The sequence below is a fragment of the Camelus bactrianus genome, chromosome 15 (assembly GCF_048773025.1).
Source record: "Camelus bactrianus isolate YW-2024 breed Bactrian camel chromosome 15, ASM4877302v1, whole genome shotgun sequence".
Classification (NCBI taxonomy): domain Eukaryota; kingdom Metazoa; phylum Chordata; class Mammalia; order Artiodactyla; family Camelidae; genus Camelus; species Camelus bactrianus.
In genome coordinates, this window is record NC_133553.1 from 33,682,845 (window position 1) to 33,709,360 (window position 26,516).

General features: G+C 41.8%; 1 protein-coding gene across 1 annotated transcript in view; it reads right to left on the reverse strand.

The window, feature by feature from the left end:
* Positions 1-26,516, reverse strand: part of ALK (ALK receptor tyrosine kinase) — a 678,275-nt gene that overhangs the window by 305,231 nt on the left and 346,528 nt on the right. Inside the window, exon 4 of the mRNA XM_074341849.1 lies at positions 7,344-7,545. Coding sequence (XP_074197950.1) covers positions 7,344-7,545 — 202 coding nt within the window. The remainder of the gene's footprint in view (positions 1-7,343; positions 7,546-26,516) is intronic.

A 26,516-nucleotide genomic window follows, 5' to 3' on the forward strand; every position in this document is an offset into this window, starting at 1 on the left:
CACAGTCCTTTTGGAGAAATAGTAACAGGTGTATTCTGAATAGACCCACCAGTAGAGACCAGTCCCATACATGGGCCTTGGGGGCTGCACAGGCAGGATCAGGGCAGGCCTGAAAGCCTTGTTACAAGCATGGCTACCCATAAGGGGGAGAAAATGAACTCTCTACCCTGTACACAAGTCCATCTCACCTCTCCAAGCTTTCTTTTTGACTTTTCTCCTTAGCGTTTAGTGAACAGTTACAGAAAGCTACTCATTTATGTGATCAACCAATTCAAGCTGAGATGTTAGCTGTAATTCTTTAATTTTGATGCATATCAGAATCCTGGTAGCACTTTCTAAAAATACTTATGCTCATGCCTCTTCCCGAGACTAATAAAATTAGAATTGGTTGGGTTCGGACTCAGGCATATCAATTTTGTAAAATGTGTGGTTATGATTTGTACCCCCAAATCTTAAGACCTACCATCTCAATGGTTTAAAGTCTAGGTGCTCCAGAGAAGACTAGCATTTTAGTAATTGTTTCAATATTGCTACTCAAAGGGGTGAATAATATGACACATCCAGGTATAGTCAGTGGGATTGGCAGTTTTGGGGTCCAACTTAGGTCACTTTGCAGGACATGAAATTGCTAACCTTGGCCCACCTCACAACCACTCTCCTACAACCCGGAGCAGCCTGGAGGAAGGCCAGCCCAGGGCCCCTTAGAGGGGCAGCTGGGAGGGGGCTCGGGGAGCACCCCCTTTGCATGTTATCTAGTTTAACTTCACAGCCACCCTGTGAGGTGAGCCAATTATTACTATTATACAGATAGGAAAGCTGAGGCTTGTAGAGACTCAGAGATTTGCCCAGACTTACACTGTGTGTGGGAGCTTCCTCCCTGCATACTTAGGACAGGCGTCTCATGACTACCCTCTGTTCAGACAACTCCCAGCTGCATGACTGTTCCTGTGACAGGTGTTGAGGAAATATGCCCCTGACAAGCCTGGGTGTGAGTTTTAAGGCTTTTAAAAATTATCTTTAAAGCCTCTGAAAGGCTCTCTCTTTTTAGTGTAAATCACCAGGACATTAAAGCCCTTATTGTATATTTATTAGTGTGCTATGCAGACCAAGGGGAAAACGGGAGAAGCTGACACTATGAATGACTTTGAAAGTGAGAAGAAACTGGGCCTGAAATTAAATCATTGTGACACTGCCACTCGAGGGCATCAATTTCAATAAATTATCACCCTTTTTTATTCCTGATCCCGTTTATCATGCAGGCAGGAACACTTTGGCCAGGGATGCTGAATGCCACAGGCCTCTGATTTCCCCATGCCAGCCAGACCTGCCACAGTGCGCTGGGCTGAGTGAAGGTAAACCTAGCACGGCCTGTCAAAGGCAGTCAGGCATCTTTTCAGAAGCAAATGCCCTGTGTCGTCTTTCCATGTTGCCCAACCCTGAGCCTATCCCTCACTCAGCCTGCTGAGACCATCGGGTCTGTTTACAGGAAAGTCCAGGGTTCTGTACATTAGTGGCGGAAGGTCTCTGTAGGTCAGTAGTGGGTGACTGCCCTGTTTGCCAGACTTGGGGGTGCCCACAGAGTAGACTGGGGATCATTTTCTGCTCCCCTAGTCCTGAATGGCAACCTGAGATAGGGGCCCGGGTGTTGCAGGAGGGAGGAAGGGGCGGAGGGCCACTGGAATCTCCACTTCAGGAGGTAAGAGGCTGGGAACGGCTGTGGTTGTTCCTTAACCACACTGCAAATTAGCGCTGGAGCCAGGGCTGACGCCACACCCTCCAACACCCACAAACCAATATCGCTTTGGGTTAAATTACTTTGGCAGGTCTCCCACTGGAATTGTTACTGGTTTTAAAGCTGGGATCTTTGGTCAGAATTGACTGGTTTAAATAAACATGACATGGGTTTTTCTTCACTTGGGGAGGGGCCTGCAGATTTTCATCTAAGGGCAATGAATTTGAGAATTTCTTGATGCAGCTGTTCAGCTGAGAGACAGACAGGCGAGAGCACAGGAGGGCTGGCTCTGGGGCCCAACAGGGACGTAAGCCTGGCTTTGCCAGGAGCCTGCACTTTGACCTTCATCACATCTCATCAGGCCCCGAGGCCTTGGCTTCCCCCATGAGGAAATTAATGGGACTGATGGAACTCAAGTCTCCTCTGAGTGTAGGGGTTAAGCCCCCCTAGAAAGGTGAAGCTTTGAGCCAAGGAGAATCTTATTTCTCTGCCACCCTCTGGAATGAGCCTTGTTTGTGCTGTGAAAAAGACCTGACAGCTTACATGGCTCAAGCCCAGGTATCACCAAATCCTCTAGGTTTAAAACATCTTTTTGAGTATTAGTAATTCAAATGATTGGCAACTTCTATCCCCTCAGGACCCAATTCTTCCCTCCACACACTGTGTAGTTCTGGTCACACATAATAAAGTCCCTAGACACCCGAGGCTGCAGGAGAAAGCTGTGTGCATGGGAAGGGAGGAAGACTTGTGATGGCTCCGGGAAGGAGCCTTGGAGAGTCACTCCTACAGCCTGAGACATCACCAGCCCTTGAGTCTGTGTTCGAGTCCAGGAAGGTGCCAATTTCACCCCACCAATTGCCGTGAGACTGGACTGCTTTCTCTGAAACAGCCTTCAGCCGAAAGGCAGGGTTGCGCAGGAGGCAGATGCAGGAGCTGGGCTGCCTGTGCTGGCACTGCTGACTGGTGATCTCAGCTCGGCCTCTCACAATTTCTGGGCCCTAATTTAAAAACATCTGCACAAGCATGTGCTGTTGCTCTTTCACTTCTTCCTTACTGGACTGGGTGTTCCTTGAAAGCAGTGACTGTGTCATCTCTGGCTGTGTATTCCCAGCATCTATGACATGAGAGGGGCTCAATCGCTAGCTGTTAAATGAATTATGAACTGAGAAGGATCTAGTGTGTACTAAGTACAACGTGAGCCATCTTCCTACGCCAATTCACAACTCTTCATATTAAATATGCATTATTATATTCATTCAGTTCATGGCCTCTAATTCTAGTTAAGATGACCTCTGCTTGCTGGATTCTGCAGCCAGCGGGGCTGGGCTATGTGACAGCCCATTTCTCTGCTTCCCTGCTCCTGTAGCCACTCCTGCCGGGCAGATGAGCAGATGAGAAGGCCAGGCACTCATTGGCAGCTGTCCCCTGGGAGACCCCGGGCAAAGCCAGGCTGCCTTGGCAGACGCGGGCGCTCACGCTCTGTGAGTCATTTAGATCTCACACAGGCTGCTGCTTCCAGGCAATGAGGAAGGGAGCAGCTGCTGGGATTCCCCGACTGTCTTCCTTGTCTCCAGTGCCTCCACGCAGGCTGTTACTTCCCATGATGCTGCACCGTGTGCTCACCACTCAGTGGTTTCCGGGGGACTTGGTGGCCTCTGACTTGTTGTTCCTCTGAGTGAGGCTTCTCCCCAGTCGACTTTGTTATGACAACTTCCTCCCTTGTTACTACAAATGCCAAATGTTGTTTTCCCAGGAGCAGTTCCCAAACCACCATGTTCTGTTCTGAGAGGAAGCCAGCCCTATCTGTAATCATCACTGTCATCACCACCAAGATTTCAGTCTCCCGCCTCATCACGGTGATCACTGGGCTGCTGGGGTCATCTCTGACACTAAAGGGTATAAGTTTCCAGCAAGGCAAACTGCCAAGGTTCTCAAAACCTAAAGATTCTTCAGACTGGCACTGACCGTATAACCAGAGAGCAGGGAGTCTCAATCCTTTGTGATCCCAAATTCTAAGCAGAATGGAGCAGATTCGGGTATTAAGCAATGGCCTCTTACATTTGCATCCTGCTCAGAGTGTGCGAAACTCTTCACATCCTTAATTGCATTGACTCCACATGACCACATGAGCAGGGCTGGCATAATCATTCCCACTTTACAGATGGGGAAACTGAGGTTTGGGAGGGGATGGAATTTGCATGAAGTCACAGAGCTCATTCATGGAACATCCTTTCCTGGACCATTAAAGGCTGGCCTTCTGTATCCCTAGCACCTGTATGGTCCTAATACAAAGCACCCAATAAATGATTGTCATTGAACTGATGATTGAATAGTGAAACAGGACTTAAATTCAGGGCTTTGATTCACAGCATAATAATTTTTCTGCTGCACTACTGTGGTCCAATTGAATTCATCCAGCAATGGGTAAAATAGTCTAAAGTCAAGCTGGTTAGCTTCAGACACCCTCTTCCCTGTCTAGCCAGTGACCCTGAACAAATTATTTGGCTTCACTGAATTTCCTCATCTGTGAAATGGAAGATAATAACTGCCTGCTTCACTGTGCTGTGGAGTATTAATAACAAAATGTATGTAAAGTGCACAGCAGTGATTGGCTAGCACATCTAGGAAGTGTGTAATTAGTGTTAACAATAGTTATTACTCATACAAGGGACCGGGCCTTATATATCTGTGACACCCAGGACCTAGTATGGTGGTTGGCACATACACGTACATGTAAGGCTCAAGACACCTGCCTACCCACACTGACACATCATGTGACATGGAGCACGTCCCTCACCTCTCCTGGTCTCAGTTCCCACACCTAGGAACTGACACAGTTGAACCAGGTAAATCCCAGGGTTCTTCTCAGCTCTAAAATGTTCTATTTATTTCAGTGGTTCTCAGTGAGGCAACTTTGCTCTCCAAGAGACATTTGGCAACGTCTGGAGACATTTTTGTTGTCAATTAGGTGATGCTACTGGCATCTAGTAGGTAGAGGCCTGGGAAGCCGGGGACCATGCTCAGGACAATGTCCACAAAAAGAATTGTTCGGCCCCAGACGTCAACAGTACCGAGGCTGAGCAACTTGGATCCAACTCTACACATGAGCTCTCTGCACTGTTGGAAAAGCGCCTGTGCCCTGCAGCTCGCCAGCATGCCCGAGACAGCGGAGTTCCTCCATGCAGCAGAGCAGTCTAAGGAGTGCCCTTTCAGCTGCTACCTTCCACTCTCACCATGTTGATCTTGTTAGAGGGAGGAAGGCTGGCTCAGGCATCTTTAATTTAGATTGGAATCACTCTTGCTCATCACCAAACTCCAAGACAGCTCTGCCAAGGCTAGGGGAGAACAGCTTGACACAAGATGCTAGGAACCTGGCCTGAGGCCAAGCACCTGAAGACACAGGGGCAGCCCTACCAAAACCACCAGGTCAGTGGGCTTGCCCAGCACCCCTGCTCCCTTTCTCCTGCCCAAGCTCCCACCCTCCAGGGGGCAGATCAACTCTGGCGATGGAAGAGTCACCTTGGGAAGAAAATGCATTGGCCAGCGGGATGGACACTGAAACTGGTGACCATGACCACCTCAGGGGAAGCTCATGGCCTCCCACACCATGCAGTCTTGGTGTCCTTGTTCTCACCACATGTGGAGGGAAGACTACCATCACATGGTCCTTGGCTAGATTCATTCAAAGAATCTCGATCATCTGTTTGTGCAAGGTTCCTTCACATTCCGCTTCCTCTTTCCCAACCCTGTCCTCTCCCCCTGAATTCCTGCTGAGACACTATGGATTTCCAGGAAAGGACACAAATGAGTAAAGGGGAGACCTGGAGTCCAACTTTGGCTACTATAAACAGGCTTCCTATTTCCTCTCTCTGCCTCAGTTTTCCTGACTGTTAAATGGAAACTCACTTGGTAGTTATGAGCATAGGAAGACAAAGAGGGGAAAATTCTTTGCAAGCCCCCATGGCTAGCCACAGAGAGGAGCGATCCTATTCTTGATCATACTATGGAGGAACCAAGCCCTGCTATTTAGGAAGTGCTGAAACCCTGCAGCACTCTGCCCCTCACACACCTGCACATCCTCAGCCTGCATTTCAGGGAGACCCCGAACTCCACTTCCCCCTTGGCATCAATGAGTCTCCCTACCCCAGGCAGCACCTCAACAGATGGATTGCCTGAAGTCCCAACAGCCCTAGGCAGCACTCTCTGGTCTCTACCAAGCTTGGTGGGACACGAATGTCAAGCAGAAATCAGAATAAACTTTTCATGAGATCAGGCAAACACCTATAGAATGGCACTGCAGCAGAGGCCACCACCAGCGCCACCCATGAATGGAAGGCCTTGACATGTGGGCTTCTCACAGAAAAGGGAGACCCTGCTGGAGGAAGGCTTGGCCATCAGGAGACAGCTCATCCCTTACAGCAGGCATCTCAGACACCTGACATTTCTGACTTCTGGTGAACAGAGCAAGACACATTGGGCCCCTCCCAGCCAGTACAACAAGACATTTCAGAGGTGAGAAGATGGATACAAATTTAGGTATGAGGAGAGCATCCTTCTTGAAGCCAAGATTTCATTCCTGCTGGGATTGTAGCAGCTTATAGTTCCTTGAAGTGCAACTACTTACAGACGGGCCAGTGGCAGACGGGTGGGGTGAAGACTTTCAAGAAATTAGTAAGGAATCCATACAACTTTACTGGAATGGAAGTAGGCAAGATCTCATCCCAGACTCGGCATACCATGGAGGTGGATATGGGTAACATCATTGTTCAGATGAAGCCCCTCTGAAGGGTATTTTCTTAGAGGGAAGTTAAGTTTAAGCTTAGCTAGAATTTTGAGGTCTTTCTCCAGCAAACATGCCACAAAGAAGGATCTCTCACCCTTGTTGATTATCAGACAGGGGCCCCTCAAAACTGGGGTCTTACAGAATGAAAAAAGAGGCAGACACAGAGATGCCTTTGTTCAAGTTTGCTTTCCAATGTCACTACTTCTAGAAGCCTGGTGGATCACTGAGTAAGCAAGTGAGTATGTCCTAGAAGCTTAAGTGAGCTCACTGACATGGGTACTGGGCATGACTTCTGTGTTATGTAAGCCTTGGAGGTTCTAGGACAAAGCTTGTTTCCCTACTGAACTGGTACTGTTGACGCATCCCTGACCTTCTCTGCTCTGGGGTCCCACATTCCCGTAGGGCCTGCTCGGGCAGCCACAACAGTTTGCTCTTTCCCTTCCTGCCAAAGTTCTTCTGGTAAAATCCAGTTTCCTGCATATTAAATTATTTTCATTTTGGCCTTTTAACACTCCCCTTGGCTGTTTTCTTCTTGGCTCCATCTGGACTTTGGAAAAGAAATATCTTTAATACTTACTCATTAAATGCCCACTCTGCCAGCTGGTCCTCTGGCCTCTGGAAGGACTGCCAGCCTGGGCAGCCAGAGGGCCCCACAGATCACTGCCTGAGACAGCACCCAGGGAATATTAGCAGTAATGGCTCAATCTGGACCCTACCCATTAAAGGACGATTGTGAGTTTTAAGTAGATGTCACAGACTCTGAAACTTTGTAGCCAAAACCCAAATCTCTGTTTATATAATGGATGTTGGACACGGGGAAGGACTTACCCATGCTTCCCCGGAGTGGGTACCAGGAGGATCTCTCTTCCAGCCTCATTGTGGGGCAGCAGCTGGGCGACGTACCTCCCGGAGGGCTGCAGGTGCCTGTGCACGGAGACGGCCAGTCTGCAGTGCTCGCTGCTGCTCCTCATCCACGGGCTCAGGATGGTGTGCTTGGAGTTTGCCGAGGTGTTGAGGAGGAGGAAGGAGCCTGTCAAGAGACAAGGAAAGGGCCTCTGTATTGTGTCCAGATGGGAGGACCAGCATCAGCGCTGAGGTGGGATTTTAAGGCCAATGGCATCGAAGTCAGCAATGCTGGAGGCTTCCCCTACTTTCTTCTCACACACCTAAATAGCCCTCTTGCCTCTTTTTTAGGTGGTCTTTGAAAAAGTAAAGCCTGAGGCAAGAGGACAATGACTCGAGACTTAGGCTTTATAATCAGGCAGACCAAGGTTCTCACCCTAGCACCCCTACTTACTAGCTCTATGTGTTTGAGTCTTGGGTTATTCATCTATAAAGTGAGAATGAAAACATCTACTTCAAAGGGTGGTTGTGAGGATTATGTGAGGTAAGCATGAAGAGCATTTTACCCAGTTTTAGGTAGAGAGGAAACACCCTTATAAAATAATCAATTCGTTGATTTTAACTGTCTTCTACGTTAAAGTAGACATGACAGCTCACAGATTCTTTGCCAGCCAACAGGCACAAATAACAAAGCCACATAAGAAACAGGAGAAGAATAGGAAGGATTACCTAATCCTCAAAGAGTGACGAGAGTCAGAAACCCACCCCAGGTGCTAAGACATTCTTAGTCTAGGAGGACAGCCTAAAGAGAGTCCCTCCCCCTATTAATGTGCCCAGAGTGGAAATAGGACATCAGTTCCATCATATATACATCCATGTAGCGTATCTCCACATCTCACAAACCAGGACACTCTGGGAAATCTCAGGCCATCCCACAGGTCAGTTTAAATCCGAGCTGACCTGAGTTATCCATATCACATTCAAGCCAACTTGGGAGTCAACTGACATCTGTTGGACAATTCAGAATTTTCCAGGAGTGTATGGGTTGGGTCTAGGCTCTTAAATAGTTACAACTAGTTCAAGGTTTTCCTTGAGAGGTGGGTGGCTTATTTGGGTCACCTTCATGGTAATTAAGATCATGGCTCCTGCTCCGCTGCTTACCAGCTAAGTGATCTTGGGCAAAGCATTAATTTTCTCTGGTTTCAGTTTCCTTGTTTATAAAAGGCGGGGGGGTTGACTAAATTCAATGATCTCTTATGATCCATTTCAGCTCCTGAGTCTATTAATCATGTGAATTGCAGCTAGTCTCCACAAAGAAAGCCCTACAAATCCCTCCTGGTTCCATGCCTGTAGCAGCGTTTCCCTCTAGGGCAAGCCAACCCTAATTCAAGTAGCACAGGCCAAGCGACCTGCAAGAAGCCTGCACCCACGGGCTTACTGTCAGCATAAAAGCAGGGCACCATTTGTTGTTCCCGGGATCCCTTCTGATGCGTTAATTTTACTTGCCACACTTACACATTGAAGTTTTGGACCATTAGATGCTGCTCCTTTTGTGGTGAAGGCCTATTCCAACAAGATCCCCAACTCCTCCTCTGGGAACCAGCTAATGAGTGCTCAGTCTTCTCAAACCACTCCCTGCCCAGGTACTTCAAAACAGTCTCCTACAGATAATGCAATTTATTGAGTAGGCAAAGGCACTAGTGGCCTACAGTAGAGAATGATGCAGATGAACGAGAAGGGGATTCCTACCAGAAACAAAGCATTTCCGAGGACACATACTGCATCGGAAATTTGGAGAGTTACAATATTCTGGGAGTAGATAAATGTGACTTTCAGTTAAAATCAGGATGAGGTCAGCACAAGACTGCTTCGGAGCTGAATTGGGGGCATAGGTCAGCACTGGAAACCAAATCCTCTGTAATTGTTGAGAAGTTTCAGCATGGCATATGGGCCTTAGAAAAATGCTCTACAACTCTCAGTAAATAATCTCCATTATTACCCTGTTTTACAGTGGGGGAGATATTCTTGTCAAGGGCATAGAGGTAAAAGGAATTAGAATCAAAGACTCAGAATTAGAAAGAACTTAAAGATCATCTAATATAATGCCCTTGCTTTTCTAGAGAATCAGTCTGGAGATTAGAATGAGGAAATGACTCGTCCAAAGTCTTAATTTGAAAGTTCAGACCAGACTCCAGGTCTCTGGACTCCTAACCAGTACTTTCCCCTTGTATCTTTCTCATTGTCCCACTGTATTCTTCATCCTAAAATATGACCAGGGTGCCTTGCGGCCAAGTTGTGTATCTCAGAACTCAGAGGGGTGGAAAAGGAGAAAGATAGGGAGATGGGTACTGGACAAAATCCATTTGTTCACTGATTTTCTTACTCACTCCTTTCTGCCCTCAAATTTCACTTATTGGATGCCGACTTTCTGCAAACACCCAAGCATTGGCTCTACCCTGGGGACACAGACGTGAGCCAGACACAGTTCTGGGCTTCAAGGAACACTCCTGTAGGAGTGATGAGATACCTGCACTAACTTTAATCAAAAGTAGAGGTTATAGAGTCATAAGACACATACAGATAAAGAACTTTGAGAGGCACTATGAAAGAGACATTAGGTTCAGTTGGGAAGAGTCAAAAAGAAGATGACCTTTAAGTTCGATCTTAAAGGGAGAGGAAAACAAAGATACTGGCAGAGACAGCTGTGCAGGAGTTGAGAGGAAGAGGAGTCAAGGCAGAAATGTAGAAAATGTGTAGTGGCCTTTGGCTGCAGAATGGGGTACATGAAGAGAAGGCTGGGAATTAAGGAAGGGTGGTGGGTGTGGACCAAACCAGAGAACATTTAATTCCTGGCTGAAGATGTTCAACTTTATTTTGTGGACAACAGAGAGCCAGAAAAGGTTTGAGTAGGATAGGGATATCATCAGAGTGGTGTTTCAGGAAGATTAATCTGGTATGGCTGGGAGAGGGGGATCAATAATGACCCAACCTCATCCTCCACAACCAGTCCACACAGGCAAGGGTGTGATAAATGCAAATGTGATGTGTTTAGTGTGTTACCGTTGTAAGCAAAGGTGCCATGTTAGAGGCAGACTCTGGGATCCACTGGGGTTCCCAATACTAGGTTAGTGTGCATCTGTTCAGAGCAGGTGAGAGCACTGGAAGCATCTCTGGGGGGCAGTCTTACTCCAGACACTCTGGGGGCACACTCGGGTTAGGATGAAGCCACGCACGTCACATATAAGGGAGCAACAACTGTACCCTGGTCTGAGACCCTACTCTGATGTTCTTTGTTAGTGGAAAGTTGGGCAAAATAAAGGAGGTGGCTCCCTTCTTCTCAGAAAGATTACATGCGTGTGTGCACGCATGCGCGCAAGCACACACACACGCACACACACATACCCTTGAGAAACTCAAGTTCCCAGAAGGAGTGAAGCAAGCTGAAGTTGATGTGCCTTGGAATGCTTCCTGTACCCCTCTACCCTCCTCCTGGGTGTGGAAACACATGTAAATTCTGTCCTTGTGATTCAGTACTTCCATGAGACCCTTTCAAGGCTGACTGGAAGATAGATTACTTTTCCAGTTCTAATATGTGAAATGATGTTTATATGAATTTTATTTTGTGCAACTGGACTGTCAATAAGAGACTGAGCTTAAAGTATTTTCACTCTCAATGAAACTCTATAGTTGAGAGCTAGCTCTTCATCAGCAGCTTTCCTCAACCCCCCAAAAATAAAATAAAAGGAAAAAATGCATTTCATAAATTCCTTGGGATATTGTCAGTATAAATCTTTTAAAGTTAGTGAGAATTTATCTCTCCTCTCCCTCATTCCTGTTTCCTGTTTATTTTTCTCAGAATAGCTTGGGGCTAAGGGAAGGCTCTGGGGTCCCTTCTAATTAAGAAGGATGACCTGGCAGCTCACAGACCTTCCCCCAGTGTGAGCCACGGAGGGTGGAGAAGCAGATCAAAGAGCCCTGCTTACACGGTGCCACGATCATGGTTTCCTTATTATTGGATTGTGTTGATTTATTCAGTGATTAAATATGAAATGGTTGTTATTTTTACCTCTGGTCACCAGCACAGGGATGTGTCACTCTCATCCTAGATAGCAGGGCTCAAATTATGAGCCAAAAACCAAATGGCATGAATCTTGAGATCAGACAGACTCTTCCATATTCAGGATCTCTCTCTATCCAGTTCTAGGCTTTAGACAAATTATTTAAACTCTTTAAACCTTCATTTGCTCAGATTTAATAATGAGTGCAGCCTACCTCACGTGGCTGTTGTGGAGATTAAATTAAATTACATGCATGGAGTGGCCAGTACAGTGCCCGGCCCTTAGTAGGAATGTGATGAATGTTGATTTCCTGCTTTGAGGGGTGTCTTAGTCAGGAGCTCCTTTTATGTGTCACTAAACTTGGAATAAAATGGACTGAATTTGAGTGCTGATTCTGTCACTACCAAGGTTCCTTTGTTTGTAAAATGAAAAGGTTGGATAGAGTCTCTCTGAGAACCCTTACAGCTCCAAACTGTCAGTAATTCTGTCTGCCTGCCTAGAATACGATCAGTCTAAAGGAAACATGTCAAGTCTCCAAGCCCCTAAATCCTAAAGACTTCTTCTTCTAATTCACTTCTCTGAGGCTTGTACACCAACAGTTTCAGTCAATGGGCCAAATACTCTGTAAAATGTGATTCCCTGACCTGCTTCCACTCTTCTGATTTACATAAATACATCCCCAGGAAGGGCTCCAGTCTTAGCATCACTTGTTTCTATAGATGTTTCTGCTATCAGGCTGGTACCACTTCTAAATTTCTCGTATTGAACACAACGCTTGCCACACAGCAGGTACTCAATGACTTTAAAAATCAAAGTAATTTATACATACGACAAGGAATCAAATAGTTCAGAATAGCACGTAATAATAATTTTTTAAAAAACTATCCTTAAATCATGCTCCTCTCACCAAGTCCCAAAAATATTTTTAAAGATTTCTAATCTTTTGGCAACTGCTTTCATGATTCTAAGTATTATGATCACAGTGTTATTTGTTGGTGTAACAATTTTAGGCCCCTTAACATTGATGGTACATTAAGAAAAATGATACTCTTCCCCTTCTAATTCTTTATTTTTTAAATCCCTTTTTACTTTCCTATTACTTTCCCTTTTAACTTTGCATGGTAAATTTATTACATGTTCCACCAGCTTTAGCCAGCATCACCTGACTCTCCTCCCTGGAAGATGCTGCTGTGAGTCTTCCTGCTCTTCTGCACTTTTCCTCATCCATGTCCATCTCCCAAGGCAGCTGAGCTTTTCCTGTACATTGTCAAAACTGTGTAAGAATGATTAAGTCTAGTGTTTTGTTTACAGGTTGATGCTAAACATTGAAAATCAACAAATAGAGCTTTTATACTGATAACTATATGTCCTTTTTTTCCCCTGTAGTGAGCAAGGGTTATATTTATAAGCTTCTTTATAGGTCCAGTAATGCATCCCACTCCACGGAGAATGTTGCCAGCATCAGGATCAAATGAATATTTGTATTCATTCTCTCTCTCTCACATTTTCACTTGTCAAAATTATGGCACATTATAATTTGCCTTATATTTGAATCAGGACTCTCCTGGGCAGTTTGTTTTTCCAGAAATGTCTAATTGTTTTTCTATTTTATTTATTTTCTGTCTGCCTTTTGCACCATATCACTAACACTTCAACATACTCCCTGAAAAATCTCTCCAGTCTTCTTGAAGATGTTGATTTCCTGTTTTTAATTTGTACCAGTTGCTTTCTGGGCCTCCAGTAATGCTATCATTCTAGAATTTCTTTTGACGAGAGCTCTTTCATTAGTCTCACCATCCTCAGGGGGAATCTTTGCAAAACTTTGAGTATCCGCAATATTTTTATTTTATTTTCACACTTGGTTGATAGATTTTCTGGCTATAGTTTCTAAATTGGAAAATTTGCTTCAGAAATTTGAAGGCACAGCTTTAGTGTTGTCTAGCATCTGTGTGACTGAGGCAGCGTCTGAGGCTGGTTTTACTATTCATTTCTTTGTAGTCAGTCTGGTTTTTTCCCTCTTTGGAAGGCATCAGTATCTTTCTTTAACACTGAGGTGCTGAAATTTCAATACAATGGATCTAGGAATGGATCTCTATAAAAGTTCCTTGGTGGCATTTGGTCGACTCTTTTAGAAAACACGTGTTTCTTTCACCTCTGGTAAATGTGTCTTATTATTTCTCTGATAGTTTCATTCTCTCTCTTCTCAGTCTTGATTCTTTCTGAAGAGCTTTATCTCTCAAGTTAACTTCTGTTACCTATTTATTTTTGTTTTCTCTGGTGTCAATTTATGTAGATATTTCCTTTTCATGCTGCTGGGCTATCATATGTAGGGTGGTCCTGGGTCAGCCCCTTACACAGAGACAGGAGAGACTAGGAGCGCTGACAGGAACTTCTCTGTACCTAGTTAGTGCTTGTTCTCCTTGTAAGAGTTGGCCTGGTGAGGCTGGTGAGGGGCAGGCCTTGCTGCAGTGGCCAACTCCAGCATCATGGACACATCACCCTCTGCATGAACCCTAAATGCTCCCACCAATGGCCCTAGTTCTGTCAGTCCACTTGAATCTTTAGAGGAGCACCCCCTGTTTCTTCCCCCTGTGGTTAAGCATCCTGTTACCTTTTCGTCTGGAAAAATGGGGTTGAAAGTGGGTGGAGATCAATAGTTAATCACACCACAGAGGAATCCCATTTTTCCTCCTGACTCTCATCCTTCCTTCCAGAGGATCCCTTATCAGTACTTATTGTGGTGCCTCCAGCAGATGGGCCCCCTCTTCTGCTCTAAATCCCCTTTTGCATCTTCTCAGCTATGGCCACTTTATTTCCTTCATCTACATCTTCCATCTCCTCTTTGGGTTCTAGAATTCACTCATGGTTCCCCTCCTGTTCTGTTTGTTATTCAGGATTTCTTCCTCTGTTGAATCCTTTGTTATCACTTTAGTGGGATTGAAGGAGAGAAGAAGACAAATGTGTGCTCCGTCCACCATCCTGAACTAGAAGTCTCTTAATCATATTCTTTGTGTGAGAATATGAATAAACAAATGCATGTACAGAGTTCCATCTCAAAAAATCACACATGATTCTGGCACCACTGGTTAACTATCTACATTGCAATTAAACTATTAAATCATTAGTATAAGCTATGACTTGATCATGATGCCATTCATATTAGGTGGGACCTAAGGAACAGCAGAAGTTTAATGGGCTGGAATATGCACAAAAGTGCAATGTGCAGACACAAGCCGCTAGGTGCAGCATCAGAGAATAATGCTGTGACATCACCCAGAGTATGTTCCGTAGAACACGAGCCCCACAGGGTGTTAATAGGCATTATGAGAAAGCCTCATAACCAAGTAATTTTGAAGATTATTGGGTTAAACAAAAGTAAACAGGCTCTTGCCTTGCAGGACTTCTTAGAATCTTAATATGCCATTAAGAGTTTTGACTCTTCAAGAGTGGAATTTAAAATGAAGATTTCCCAAACTCCTTTGGGCACAGAACTCTTGCTATTGTGTATAATGTACCATGAAATATGCTTTGAAACCCTCTTCTATTCTATTTCTGCTCGAGACCACTTTCAGAAAGTAAGAAAGGAAAAAACATCATGATAAGAATGAATGTAGTGTGGAAGTGAGAAATACATCTATAGCTGTGTCCACATCTATATCATCTCTTAAATCATAAATCTTCTCTGTTTGTATGACTTTCAAACTGTCCTCTCTTCAAGAACTAAGCTTCTTATGGCAAAATCATACTTTTGGAAAGGCTCCTCTGAATTAGTGCATTTTTCTCTCTACCTGAGGATACCTAAAAACTCTGACTTTTAGAATGTCAGAGCTAGAAACAAACATGGTGGCCCCATTGCTGTACTGGGGAGAAAACCAAGAAGCAAAGCTAAGGACTTATCCAAGGTCACATCACAAAATAGTAGTAGATGTGGGATTAGGAGTAAGGTTTTCAGACTCCCTGTCTAAAATAGTGGAACATCCAGTGTCTGCCTGCCCATGATAGAGATCTACAATGATATTTCTGCTCAAATATTCTATGGCCAGTTTCCCCAGACATCACTTTCTCTCTTTGTACTCCTAAAACTCTGAGGATTAAGCCCCGCAGATGATCTCAAGCCTACCTATCTGGCTGTCTCAGATCTAAATCACAGACTAAGGCTTGGGCAAGTGGGATCCAGACAGACAAGTAATCTTTTGGAAATCACTCTTGGGGGCTTAGGGTGGTCCCCAACACCTGGCAGTATTTTAGGGTCTCTTCTGTTTATGTGGTCTTATGAAGTCCCAAAACAAATCAGGACCATGGAAAGAGCTCCCTTATTGTTTATTTTTAAAATTCTAATTCTGCTACCAAATGTAACCTCAACTCAGGTTTTAGGTTTCAGTACAGAGTTTTGAAATTTAGAGGAAGGAATATGTGGGATTGTCTTCACTGGCATGCTTTGCCTAAAAATGGGATAATTTAGGAATCCAGAACTTCAAAGACCTGGAGCTCTTGGGAATCATTTAGTTCAACCTTTTTACCTTGCAGTTGAAGACATTCAGACCAGGGAGTTGAAGGGCTGTGCCTAGATTCCACAGTGGCCAGTTGAACTGCGTTAGGACCCAGCTCCTTCAGTCCCAGCCCTGTGTACTTTTACCGCCTCTCTCTGCTGTGATGTCAAATATTTGGAATTTGCTCTGCTATCCTCCACCACTAGGGCTTAATGTATTGCTGTACTGCACCTTCACTGGAAAGCACTTTGAAGAGAAATGGTATCAGTTTTTGAGATCAAATGATTAGAAACACCAAGTGTGTTCATTAAGGAAGGCAAGGGAGGTAGAGAGAGTTGATTTTTCTTAACAGTATTATTAATCTTAACACTATGATTTCAGCTGTATCCTAAAGTAGTAGTACATTTGCACGTTTAGTGAAAATCTGTAAATTATCTCTCGGGTCCAAGTTAACTGAGGCAAAATTTCCCTAGAAATGGTAAAATATATTTATGCTTGTGTGTACTTACAGTAAATATATACATATGTATATATTTGCATGTGCATGTTTATGCATAGCTATATATGTATATATTTTATGTGCATATACATCTATATATTTACATATGTATATCTGTGTGTGTATGTTTATATAGATCCCCTTTTAGATCTCTGACCCTGTTAAAAAAAAACAAATCTTTTTTGGGGAGACACATTTTGTTATTGTTTTTGTTTTTGTTTTTAACCAATGGGTTTCATTTAGGAAAAAAGGAAAAGGCTAAAAATCTCTACATACTGCATGTGTGTCCTGGGGAGTCAGCAAAAAAAGATAATAAAAGGCAAAGCATATAAATAGAAGGAATCAAGCTAAAGTGCTGAGAAACCTCTTTTCCCTAAGAGCTCACTGTGGTAATCCTCAAGGAAAACAGAACAGCACTTGATGTGATGAGCAGGAGAAAGAAGCAGCCAAATGAAAACTAAACAATTGATTTAATTCAATGAGAAGCAGGAGGAAGGAGAGGAAAATGTCTGCTGCAGTGGGGTAGGGCAAAAAGGAGTCAGGGGACCAAAGTGCTTTTGCCGCAACAAAATCCACTTTGGGGGGAAAGAAGCACAAAATTAGGTTTTCCCTTTTCCTCGTAGATTCTTAGCTCTGGAATCAGATTGTTCAATTTTTGCTTCAGTCCCAGATGTCAGAGTATAAAAATCTTCCATGTTACTTTTTAAATTTTGCTAAGAGGTAGCAGATATTATTACTCTATTTGTGCAGTTCATTGATTTTTTTAATTAAAAATTTAAAAAGCAATTTTTGACCCATTTCCTTGTGGGGGTCTCAGAATCTCAGCCACATGATAGTAAGACCTGACATTCATGTGCTGAGGGTCTTAGACACCCTATTGTTGAAGGAGAAGCAAACATTGAAACAGCCAAGCCACAAAGCGCAAAACAAGGGAAGGCCACTGTATCACCACATGCCACTCTGGGAATGCTGCACGGAGCAACACGACACCATCTTGCCCAACTCTTTGCTTTTTAGAAGAGGAAGCTCACATGCAGGAAGCTGAGGCAGACCAGGCAAAGGAAAATGGTGAAGCCAAGTTCTCAAAGGTTCTAGAATGAGCCAGCTTCTTCTAATTGGTCTTCCACTTTCCACTTCCCCTCCCCCCAACATTCTACACAGTAGCCAGAGCCATCTTCTTAAATGTAATTTAGTCACTCCCTTGTTTTAAATTCTTCAATGGCTTCTCACTGACAATAGATTAAAATCCAAATTCCTTACTATGGTCCTACAAGGAAGGCCAGAGGATAACTGACCCGTAGCAGACACCACAGGTTGGCTCACTCAGCACCCCAACCAACTTCCTTCTCTCTTGCCTTCTTCTTTTATTGAGACTGGAAGTTAAAAAAAATGACTGGTTTTAATAGGCCTTCCTTCCAGAGAGGACGCAGTTCTGGCCAGTGAAATGTAAGCAGCATTGTGCTCGTAGGGTTGCAGAATTAGCACATAAAAACACAGGACACCCAGTTAAATGTGAGTTTCAGGTAAATAATGAATACTTTTTTCAGTATAAATATGTCCCAAATATTGCATAGGGCATACTTATATTAAAAGCATTATTTATTGTTTATTTGAAACTCACATTTAACTGGACATCCTGTTTTTATCTGGCAACTCTGTTCTGGACAATTTGGGGATAACTTCACTCTGCTTCTTTCTTCTTGTTGCCTAGAATGTGGACATAATGCCTGGAGGTGTGGCAGCTGTCTCCTGACCATGAAGCGGCAAGCATGAGCACATGGAATAGAAAGGTAATGAGAGTTGAGTCACTAATGCTGTTTTTGGATATCTGCACCATTGCCTGTCTCTGGTCTTCTTCTAATGGGAAAAATACAACCCAACACCCAAGATCTTTATTTGGCTAAGCCACTGTAGCGAGGGTTTCTGCTGTTTTATAGTTGATGCTCTGTAACCTTGTCTATTTTGGGCCAGCTATCCAGTGCCTAACATAATGACAGGGACAGTGCTCCCTCAAGAAACATTTCTTGAATGGATAAAGAAATTACAGGTAACAAAAAAGGTGGGTAATTCACTTGTTTCCTTGTATCTTATCTAAAATAGTGTCATTCTTCTTATTTATTTTGGGGAGAACATTTTTCCCTTTTGAACTGACTGGTGACTATACAGGAGTATTATTTGCAACACAAAACAAATCAATTTTTTTAAATGCCTGGAAGTTTGGACTCTTTAAGATCAGTATTTTTCAAATAGCAGTTTGTAACCCATTAGTAGGCCATGAAATCAGTTTAGTGGGCCGCAACCAGCATTACATAAAAAGGAGAAGAAGAAAGAGGAGGAGGAGATCAGGAAGAGGAAAACAATAAAGTATCCATATTATAATTTTTCTTTGGGAAATAATGGCTTCTGATCTATACATGTACACACACATACACACACACACACACATTTCTGTCTACCATGTTGTTTTGTAAAATGTATTTCTTAACTGTGGATCACAGTTAAAAAAATCAAAAGGCTCAAGATGAATATTGTTCAGATTTCAAATGTTCATATGTGGAAATTACACTGCCCAAGTTTTGTTGCCTGTGCCACCTCTCACTAGCTGGGTGATTTTGGGAGGAGAAGAAATCTATTTGGACAGCATTTCATGATTTATAAAACTCTCTCATACAAACAGTTGTATAACAACTTGGTTAAATAGATGCTTTCCTCAGTTGTAGCTGTGTCTAATATGGCATGTGGCTACTGATGTGGATCAAGAAATGTGGATCAAGAAACTGAGGAACTGAATTCAAGTTTTTTAATTTTAAAAACTTTAAACTTAATTTAAAAATTAATTCAAAAATGGACACTTGATTTGATTATTAGAAAAATACGTTTGGAACAACTTGGGTATGTGAATCTAATTTTTCAACCATAAATTTTATGAAATATAGATCAAATATTTCAGATGAAAATTTAGGCTCCAAAGTGACATGTACTGTAAATATAAAATGTACACTGGATTTCAAAGGTTTATTACAGAAAAAAGAATATCCAATATTTCATGAATAATTTTTATATTGATAAATGTGGAAATGATAATATTAGATATATTGAGTTAAATAAAATACATTATTGAAACTAAGTTCACCTGTTTCTTTTTACTTTTTGTAGTATGATTTCTAGAAGATCTAAAATTACATTTTTTGGCTCATATTTCTATTGGGCAGCACTGCTCTGAGGATCAAGGGTCTTGCCCTAGGCCACTGGATGAGAAACCGCTTCAATCACTGCTACAATCCAGGTTATTTTACTCCAAATTCATGGCTCTTTCTGTTAAAGTACAAGTCACATCTCCCCAGGCTTCACTGTTATCTGTAAAATCAGAGAGTGAACTACAAGATGATAGTAACAATAATGATGGCTAACATTTAATGAGTGCCTAACATGTCCTGTGCACTAGGTTAACATTTTACAATGTTTACTGCATTTGATTTTACAACAACTCGATAAGGTAGCTTTGTGATTATTATACCCAATTTTCAGATGAGGAAACTAAGGTTCAGAGATATCAATTAACCTGCCTATCAGCTCAGGGTGGTGCAGACTGAGGGGCCCACTAGGAGGTCCACACAAATGACTGAAGATTTAGAGCCTTTCCCTGGATGACAGCCCTCACAAAAGCATCTCGGCTCCTTTGGGTAACATGTAACTGTATCTCCCAGAATCCTGTTAGATTAATTTCCTTTGGGAAATAATATCTGCCTGATCTTGCTGCTGATTCCAATACCATACAGCAGAAATCTCCAAGCACCACAGTCTTTGAATATATAGATAAGGCTCAAGGTGACCTTGTATCTGAAAAATTTTCAACCAGAAAATTGAAATATGGGCTTCATTACTATGGGTGCTTATTTAAAGATCTACTTGCAATTTGAAACTAAATTTCAATAACAGCCTTCAAATACAGGGACAAATCATATTTTCCCAGTGAAATTATTATTTTGTTGTTATAAACATTGTGTATTCTCATTAAACACAATTTGGGAAAAAAACAGTAAGAGAAAGCAATTTGTTTATAATTCTACTACTCAAACTTTGTATTTTGTTTGTGTTTTTTGTTCCTACACATGCATAAAATTTTTTAAATTTATAATTCCACTAAGTATACTTTTTTCCCTTGCTCTCTCACTTAACATTATGTCATAAGCATTTTCTATGCTCTTGTGTAGGCTTTACAAACATATTTATAAATACTTCTATAATATTTCAGTAAGTGGACATCACATTTAAGCTATTTCTTTAGTTTAGACAGTTAGGTTGTTCCCAATTCTTTGCTATTATAGAAAAAGTTGTTCTCTTGCTCCCCCGAATAGTAGTCTTTCTGAAGTGGCAGTCCACCAACATGTATCAAACCTTAAACTGTGCTTATTCTTTGACCCAACTGTTTCCTTTCAAGGAATTTGCTTTGAAAAAATAGAGTTATCCAAAAAGATTTCTTTGCAAAGTCACTTAGCACTATTTATGTGAGCAAATATTTATAAATTTACCGGTAAATGCCGGACATAGGAGATTAGTTAAGTAATGTATGGTGTATCCACGTGACGAAGTACTTCATGAAGCTAATAGAATTCTGTCTTAAAAATAAGTGAGGATTCTTTTAAATACTCCTACTAATGATGACAACAGCTTTCCTTTACTGATTACCAGGCACTGCGCTTCTGCCTACTTAGGATCTAATTTAACCCTCAAGAACCCATGTGTTTGGTACCATTATTATCATTTTCTTTGTACAGATTCAGAAACAAGCTTAGAGGGTTAGGATTAGGTGACCTCTCAGTGCCACACAACTGGTACCAAGTAAGCAGTGAAACCAAGACACAAACTCTCCAGGGCTTACTACATCCTTAACCATCAGGCTGTATAAACACCTGTGATGTTCACTATCATTATACGGAGAAGGCAGTTACAAAAAAGCATGGATAGGATGACCCAATATGGTAAAATACGTGTAAGAAATTTATGAGTATATATTTGGAAAGAGAAAACACTTAAGATTATTAACCCCAGGATAAATGGGTAACTCCGGATGGCAGAATATTTTTCTTTATACTTTTTTGAATTTTCCAAAACATGTTACTTTTTCAATATTTTTTATTACAGTAAGATATACCCAACATGAAACTTACTTGCTATTTTAACCATAAGTGTACAAATCATTGGCATTAAGTACACTCACAATGCTGTTCAACTATCACAACTATCCAATTCCAGAACTTTTTCATCATCCCAAACAATCTCCCTATTACCCACTTCCTGCAGCCCTGGTAACCTCTATTCTACTTTCTGTCAGTATGAATATGACTGCTCTAGGTACTTCATATAAGTAGAATCATACAGTATTTGCCTTTTTATGACTGGCTTATTTAATTTAGCATTTCTTCAAAGTTTATCCATGTTGTACCATGTGTCAGAATTTCATTTCTTCTTAAGGCTGAATAATATTCCATTGTGTGTATATACCACATTTTGTCTATCTATTCATCTGTTGGTGGACATTTGGGCTGTTATAAATAATGATGGCTACTATAAGCAATGTTGTTATGGACCCTGGTATATGAGTATCTGTTTGGGTCCCTCCTTTCAGTTCTTTTGGGTATATACCTAGGAGTGAAACTGCTGGGTCATAGGGTAATTCTATGTTTAACCTTTTGAGGAATTGCCAAACTGCTTTCCATGGTGATTACACCATTTTATATTCCCTTCGGCAATGTGCAACAATTTCAATTTCTCTACATTCTTAGCAACATTTTTTATTTTCCTTTTAAAAAAATAATAGCCATATTAATGGGTATAAAGTGGTATTCATTGTGTTTTGATTTGCATTTCCTTAATGACTAGTGATATTGAGCATCATTTCATGTGTTTATTGGCCATCTGTACATCTTCTTTGGAGAAGTGTCTATTCAAGTCCTTTGCGCAGTTTCTAATTGGGTTGTTTGTTTTCATCTGTTACTTTTTTTGGCGGGGGAGGTAATTAGGTTTATTTACTTTTTGAGGAGGTACAGGGGATAGAACCCAGGACCTCGTGCATTCTAAGCATGTGCCCCACCATTTGAGCTATACCCTCCTCCCCTCATCTGTTACTTTTTAAGTTAGAAAAATAAACCACAGTGACTTTTATGCAGGATTTAAAAAATACATGTCTAATTGTGTCTCTTCCCTGCTTCTATATCTTGTGCTGCCTCTGGGTTGAAGTTTAAGCTACCAAATTATGGCCGGCCAGGCTCCCTCTGCAGCCTCCTGCTCCACACTGGATGCTGCAGCAGTTCCAAACTTCCTGCAGATACCATGTCTCTTTGCTCATGCTCTATTTTTTGCAGAGATTGTCTTCCCTTCTTTTCTTCCTTCTCATTGCTCTTCTTCATCCAGCTACATTCTAATCACCCTTTAAGACTCAGCTCAGGGTCATTTCTTCAAATAATCCTTCCGAACTCTCCAGGTTGAGCGATTGTCTTAATCCTGCATTTGCCAAGCGCTGTGGACGTCTCTGCCACTTACTTCCTAATGATGGAGTTACCTGTACCTGTCTCCCACACAGGACACACTCATTCATTAAGAGTAAGGGTAGGCCTTTGTCATCTGCATACAGCAATGCCTAGCACACAGAAGGAGCTCAATAGCTACTTAAACAGAACTGAACTGTTAATTTATGTTAACTAATTGGTTGCCAGCAAGATTTTCCATTTTGCCCATCAGCAATGCATGGAGGTTACTGGTTTTTTGTTTTTTTGTTTTTTTTTGTACTCTTGCCTGCAATGGGAATTACAATGTTTGTTGTTTCAATTTTCATTTCTTTAATTACTAGTGAGGTTGAATCATTTCCCCATATGTTCTTTAATTAGTTATTTGTCCTCTTTTGTAAATTGTCTGGTCATTTCTTTTGTTTAGTTATCTATAGGAAGTTTAGTGTTTTCCTCGTTGATTGTGTAAGAACTCTTTCAAACAAGGCTATTAACCCTTTGTTATATTTGCTAAAAGAAATTACTCCCGTTTGTTGTTTGCCATTTAACTTTGTTTTTAATGTTAACAATTTGAACAATTTTTATGCTTTCAAATCTTATATGTAAAGTTTACCAATTTATTTTTCTATACTGATGAACTTGAATGTTCTATAATGGCTTTCCTTAGTATTAATTTCAGTAATACTTGATAAAAATAATTACTATATTTAAAGGTATACCAATTGCTTTATGGATCTTTGGATGGAACTTTTAAGCATAATTATATTCATAGAAATCATTAAGTGAAAAAAAAAAGAAAATCTAAGTGAAGTCACTGAATTTATATTGTAAATTAAACTTTTTTAAGACTTCCTTAGCTATTGCAGCTAGCAAGAGAGAAAAGCCGTAAATTTTAAGTGAGATCTAAATTGTCAAGGCCTGGAAAAGAAGGTTTAGAAAAGTGTTTGCAAATCATCTGTCCTTAGAGGCCATTGTCTGTGGGTGGGCTTTCTTTTGGCTCAAGTCTTGGTCAACACTGGCTTTTAAATTTAGAATGGCAGGCAATGTTTAAAAGTCAGGAAACATCAACCACATAAATATCTGTAGATTCAGGTGCTCTGGGGAAAAAAAAGGTCTGGCAAGAACGGGTTTGGGTTTTTGGTAGCAATAATTGGCCAATAATCCTCCCTGGTCCCTTGGTTTGGACCGAATGAATATGACTTATATTAACTTCAATTCAGAAATTCTATAACTAAAGACCAGCTAAAGAAGCAGAAGGTGAAATGACACCCATTGTGAGAGTCTGAAAATGCAGTTGGTATCTTGCGTCTTGCATTCTAATGGCCATAGGTAATGACAGTAAATAAATAGGGGCAGACTTTCAATTTCTTTGGAAAACAAGAATGCTTTGAGTTTCAAAAATCAGAATAAAAAAACACGAAGATCAATCAGTTGTTTAGGACTAAAGAAAAAGGGTAATTGTGAAACATTAACAAAAATGGTACAGAAAAAAAAACATTCGGTTATGGAAGAAATAATGTCTTTTCAGGCTGTTAGAAGTGTAAGTTTGTGCAGAAAGAAACTGCCTTAAGAGCCAAGCTAAAGGATCATAATGTAGGAGGAAGGAGAAAGGGACTGGAATACTTAGTGGCTGCATCTCCACTGAGGGAGGAGATGGTCAAAACTGGCCTAAAGGAGAACTTGGCATCAGAGTTCTGCACCTGCAATGGCCCAACTGGTTACATGGGAGCTAACCTGGGAGATGCTGCAGCCTGGAGTGGTCATGGCCCCACATGGACCACCTGGGCCAAATCCTGGCTCTGCATTATGTGTGGTATAATCTTACTGTAGGATGAAGTAAATAGCCTAAGGCATCTATAAAATAGGGACAGTGACAGGACCCTCTTAAAGCACTGCAGTGAGGATTCATAGAGGAAAACCATGTAAAACTTAGCATCCTCTCTGGTGTTCATCAGCGGCTCAGTGACTGTTGACTCTCATTATCACTGTCATCACAATCATTACTATCACTAACAAGACTATCCTGAGCACTGAAGTTGTTGTTGACAACTTTCAATTATGAGGGATACAAGAAATGCAGTAGGGACACATTCTCAAGGTCATAGTCATTATACAGGGACCTACATGGAGCTGGGCCAGAGAAAGGCATTAGAAAGGCAGCCACTGTGATTTCATGGGTTCACTCTACTTTAAATGGAAGTTATTATCAAGAAGTTTTAGGTTTTGTTAGTAAGTTTAATGGGGTCTATGAGAACTATCTAGGTTTCATTTAAACCTGAAGTTACATTCAACACAGAGCTTTCTGATCAATATTCTACCTGCACAGGTTTATACTGATGATATTTCCTAGGTTTCTGGAAGCTTGTTACTAGGCCTCAAGGGACGTTGAGTGAGCCTTCATTTGGAATATATACATTTACACAGTTTAGCCTGTTATAGGTATCTCTCTTCCAGACAACTTGTATTAAATTACATTTCCCCGTTTTGATTTCTTCCTTCTTTTAATACTAACTGGTTAAATCAGAAATATCTTTACAAATGTTTCAGTTTTATTACTTGACTTCTGTCTACAATATTTCATACAGCATGTGGTCTATTCCATGGATAGGAACATTTATCATACAAATGTATAACAAAATCACGTAAACTTTGGTTTCAAGGTTCTATGTAAGTCCTAGATAGCTAGATGTTCACTGTCTGATTGATGGCTGAAAAAAAGCAAACTCAACCATTTTTAATGGAAAAAAAGAAAAGAATAAGGGAACTAAGCAGCACCCTGAAATTGAAAAATATCCTCTAAATTCTGCTTGTAAGTAGCCTAAAGCAGATCATCAAATAGCTCATTTGAAAACACTAAGACACTGAAAGTGCTTGGTTTTCAGGAACCAAATCATGAGAAATGTAGATATTTCCTATCCAGCCAAGGATACTGACACTCTCTTGGGGAACTACTTTTGAAATAATTCCAAGCAGATCCTCAGGGCTTGTGGCTCAGAGCTTACTGATTTCAGATCCTGGGCATTCAGCAAGAGGGATGTTTCAGCAGGTTGGTAGATTGGGGATGGGTAGTAGAGGTAGGTCAGCATCCTTTACTTTGACCCTTTAACAGATGGGTGCTAGACAAAACTGACCAAGGGTTCTCAAATGAAAGCATTCTCCTTCATCTCAAACACCCATTGATAGGTACAAAACAGATTTTAAGATCTTATGGTAAGTCTATTTTTAGTTTTTTAAGGAATCGCCATACTGTTTTCCATAATGGCTGCACCAAACGACATTCCCACCAGCAGTGTAGGGGGGTTCCCTTTTCTCCACACCCTCTCCAGCATTTATTGTTTGTGGACTTTTTAACGGAGGCCATTCTGACTGGTGTGAGGAGATACCTCATTGTAGTTTTGACTTGCATTTCTCTAATAATTAGTGATATTGAGCATTTTTTCATGTGCCTATTGGCCATCTATATGTCTTCACTGGAGAAATGTTTGTTTAGGTCTTTTGCCCTTTTTTGGATTGGGTTATTTGTGGGGTTTTTTGGGGGGGGCATTGAGTTGTGTGAGCTGTTTGTATCTTCTGGATATTAAGCCCTTGTCAGTTGCATCATTTGC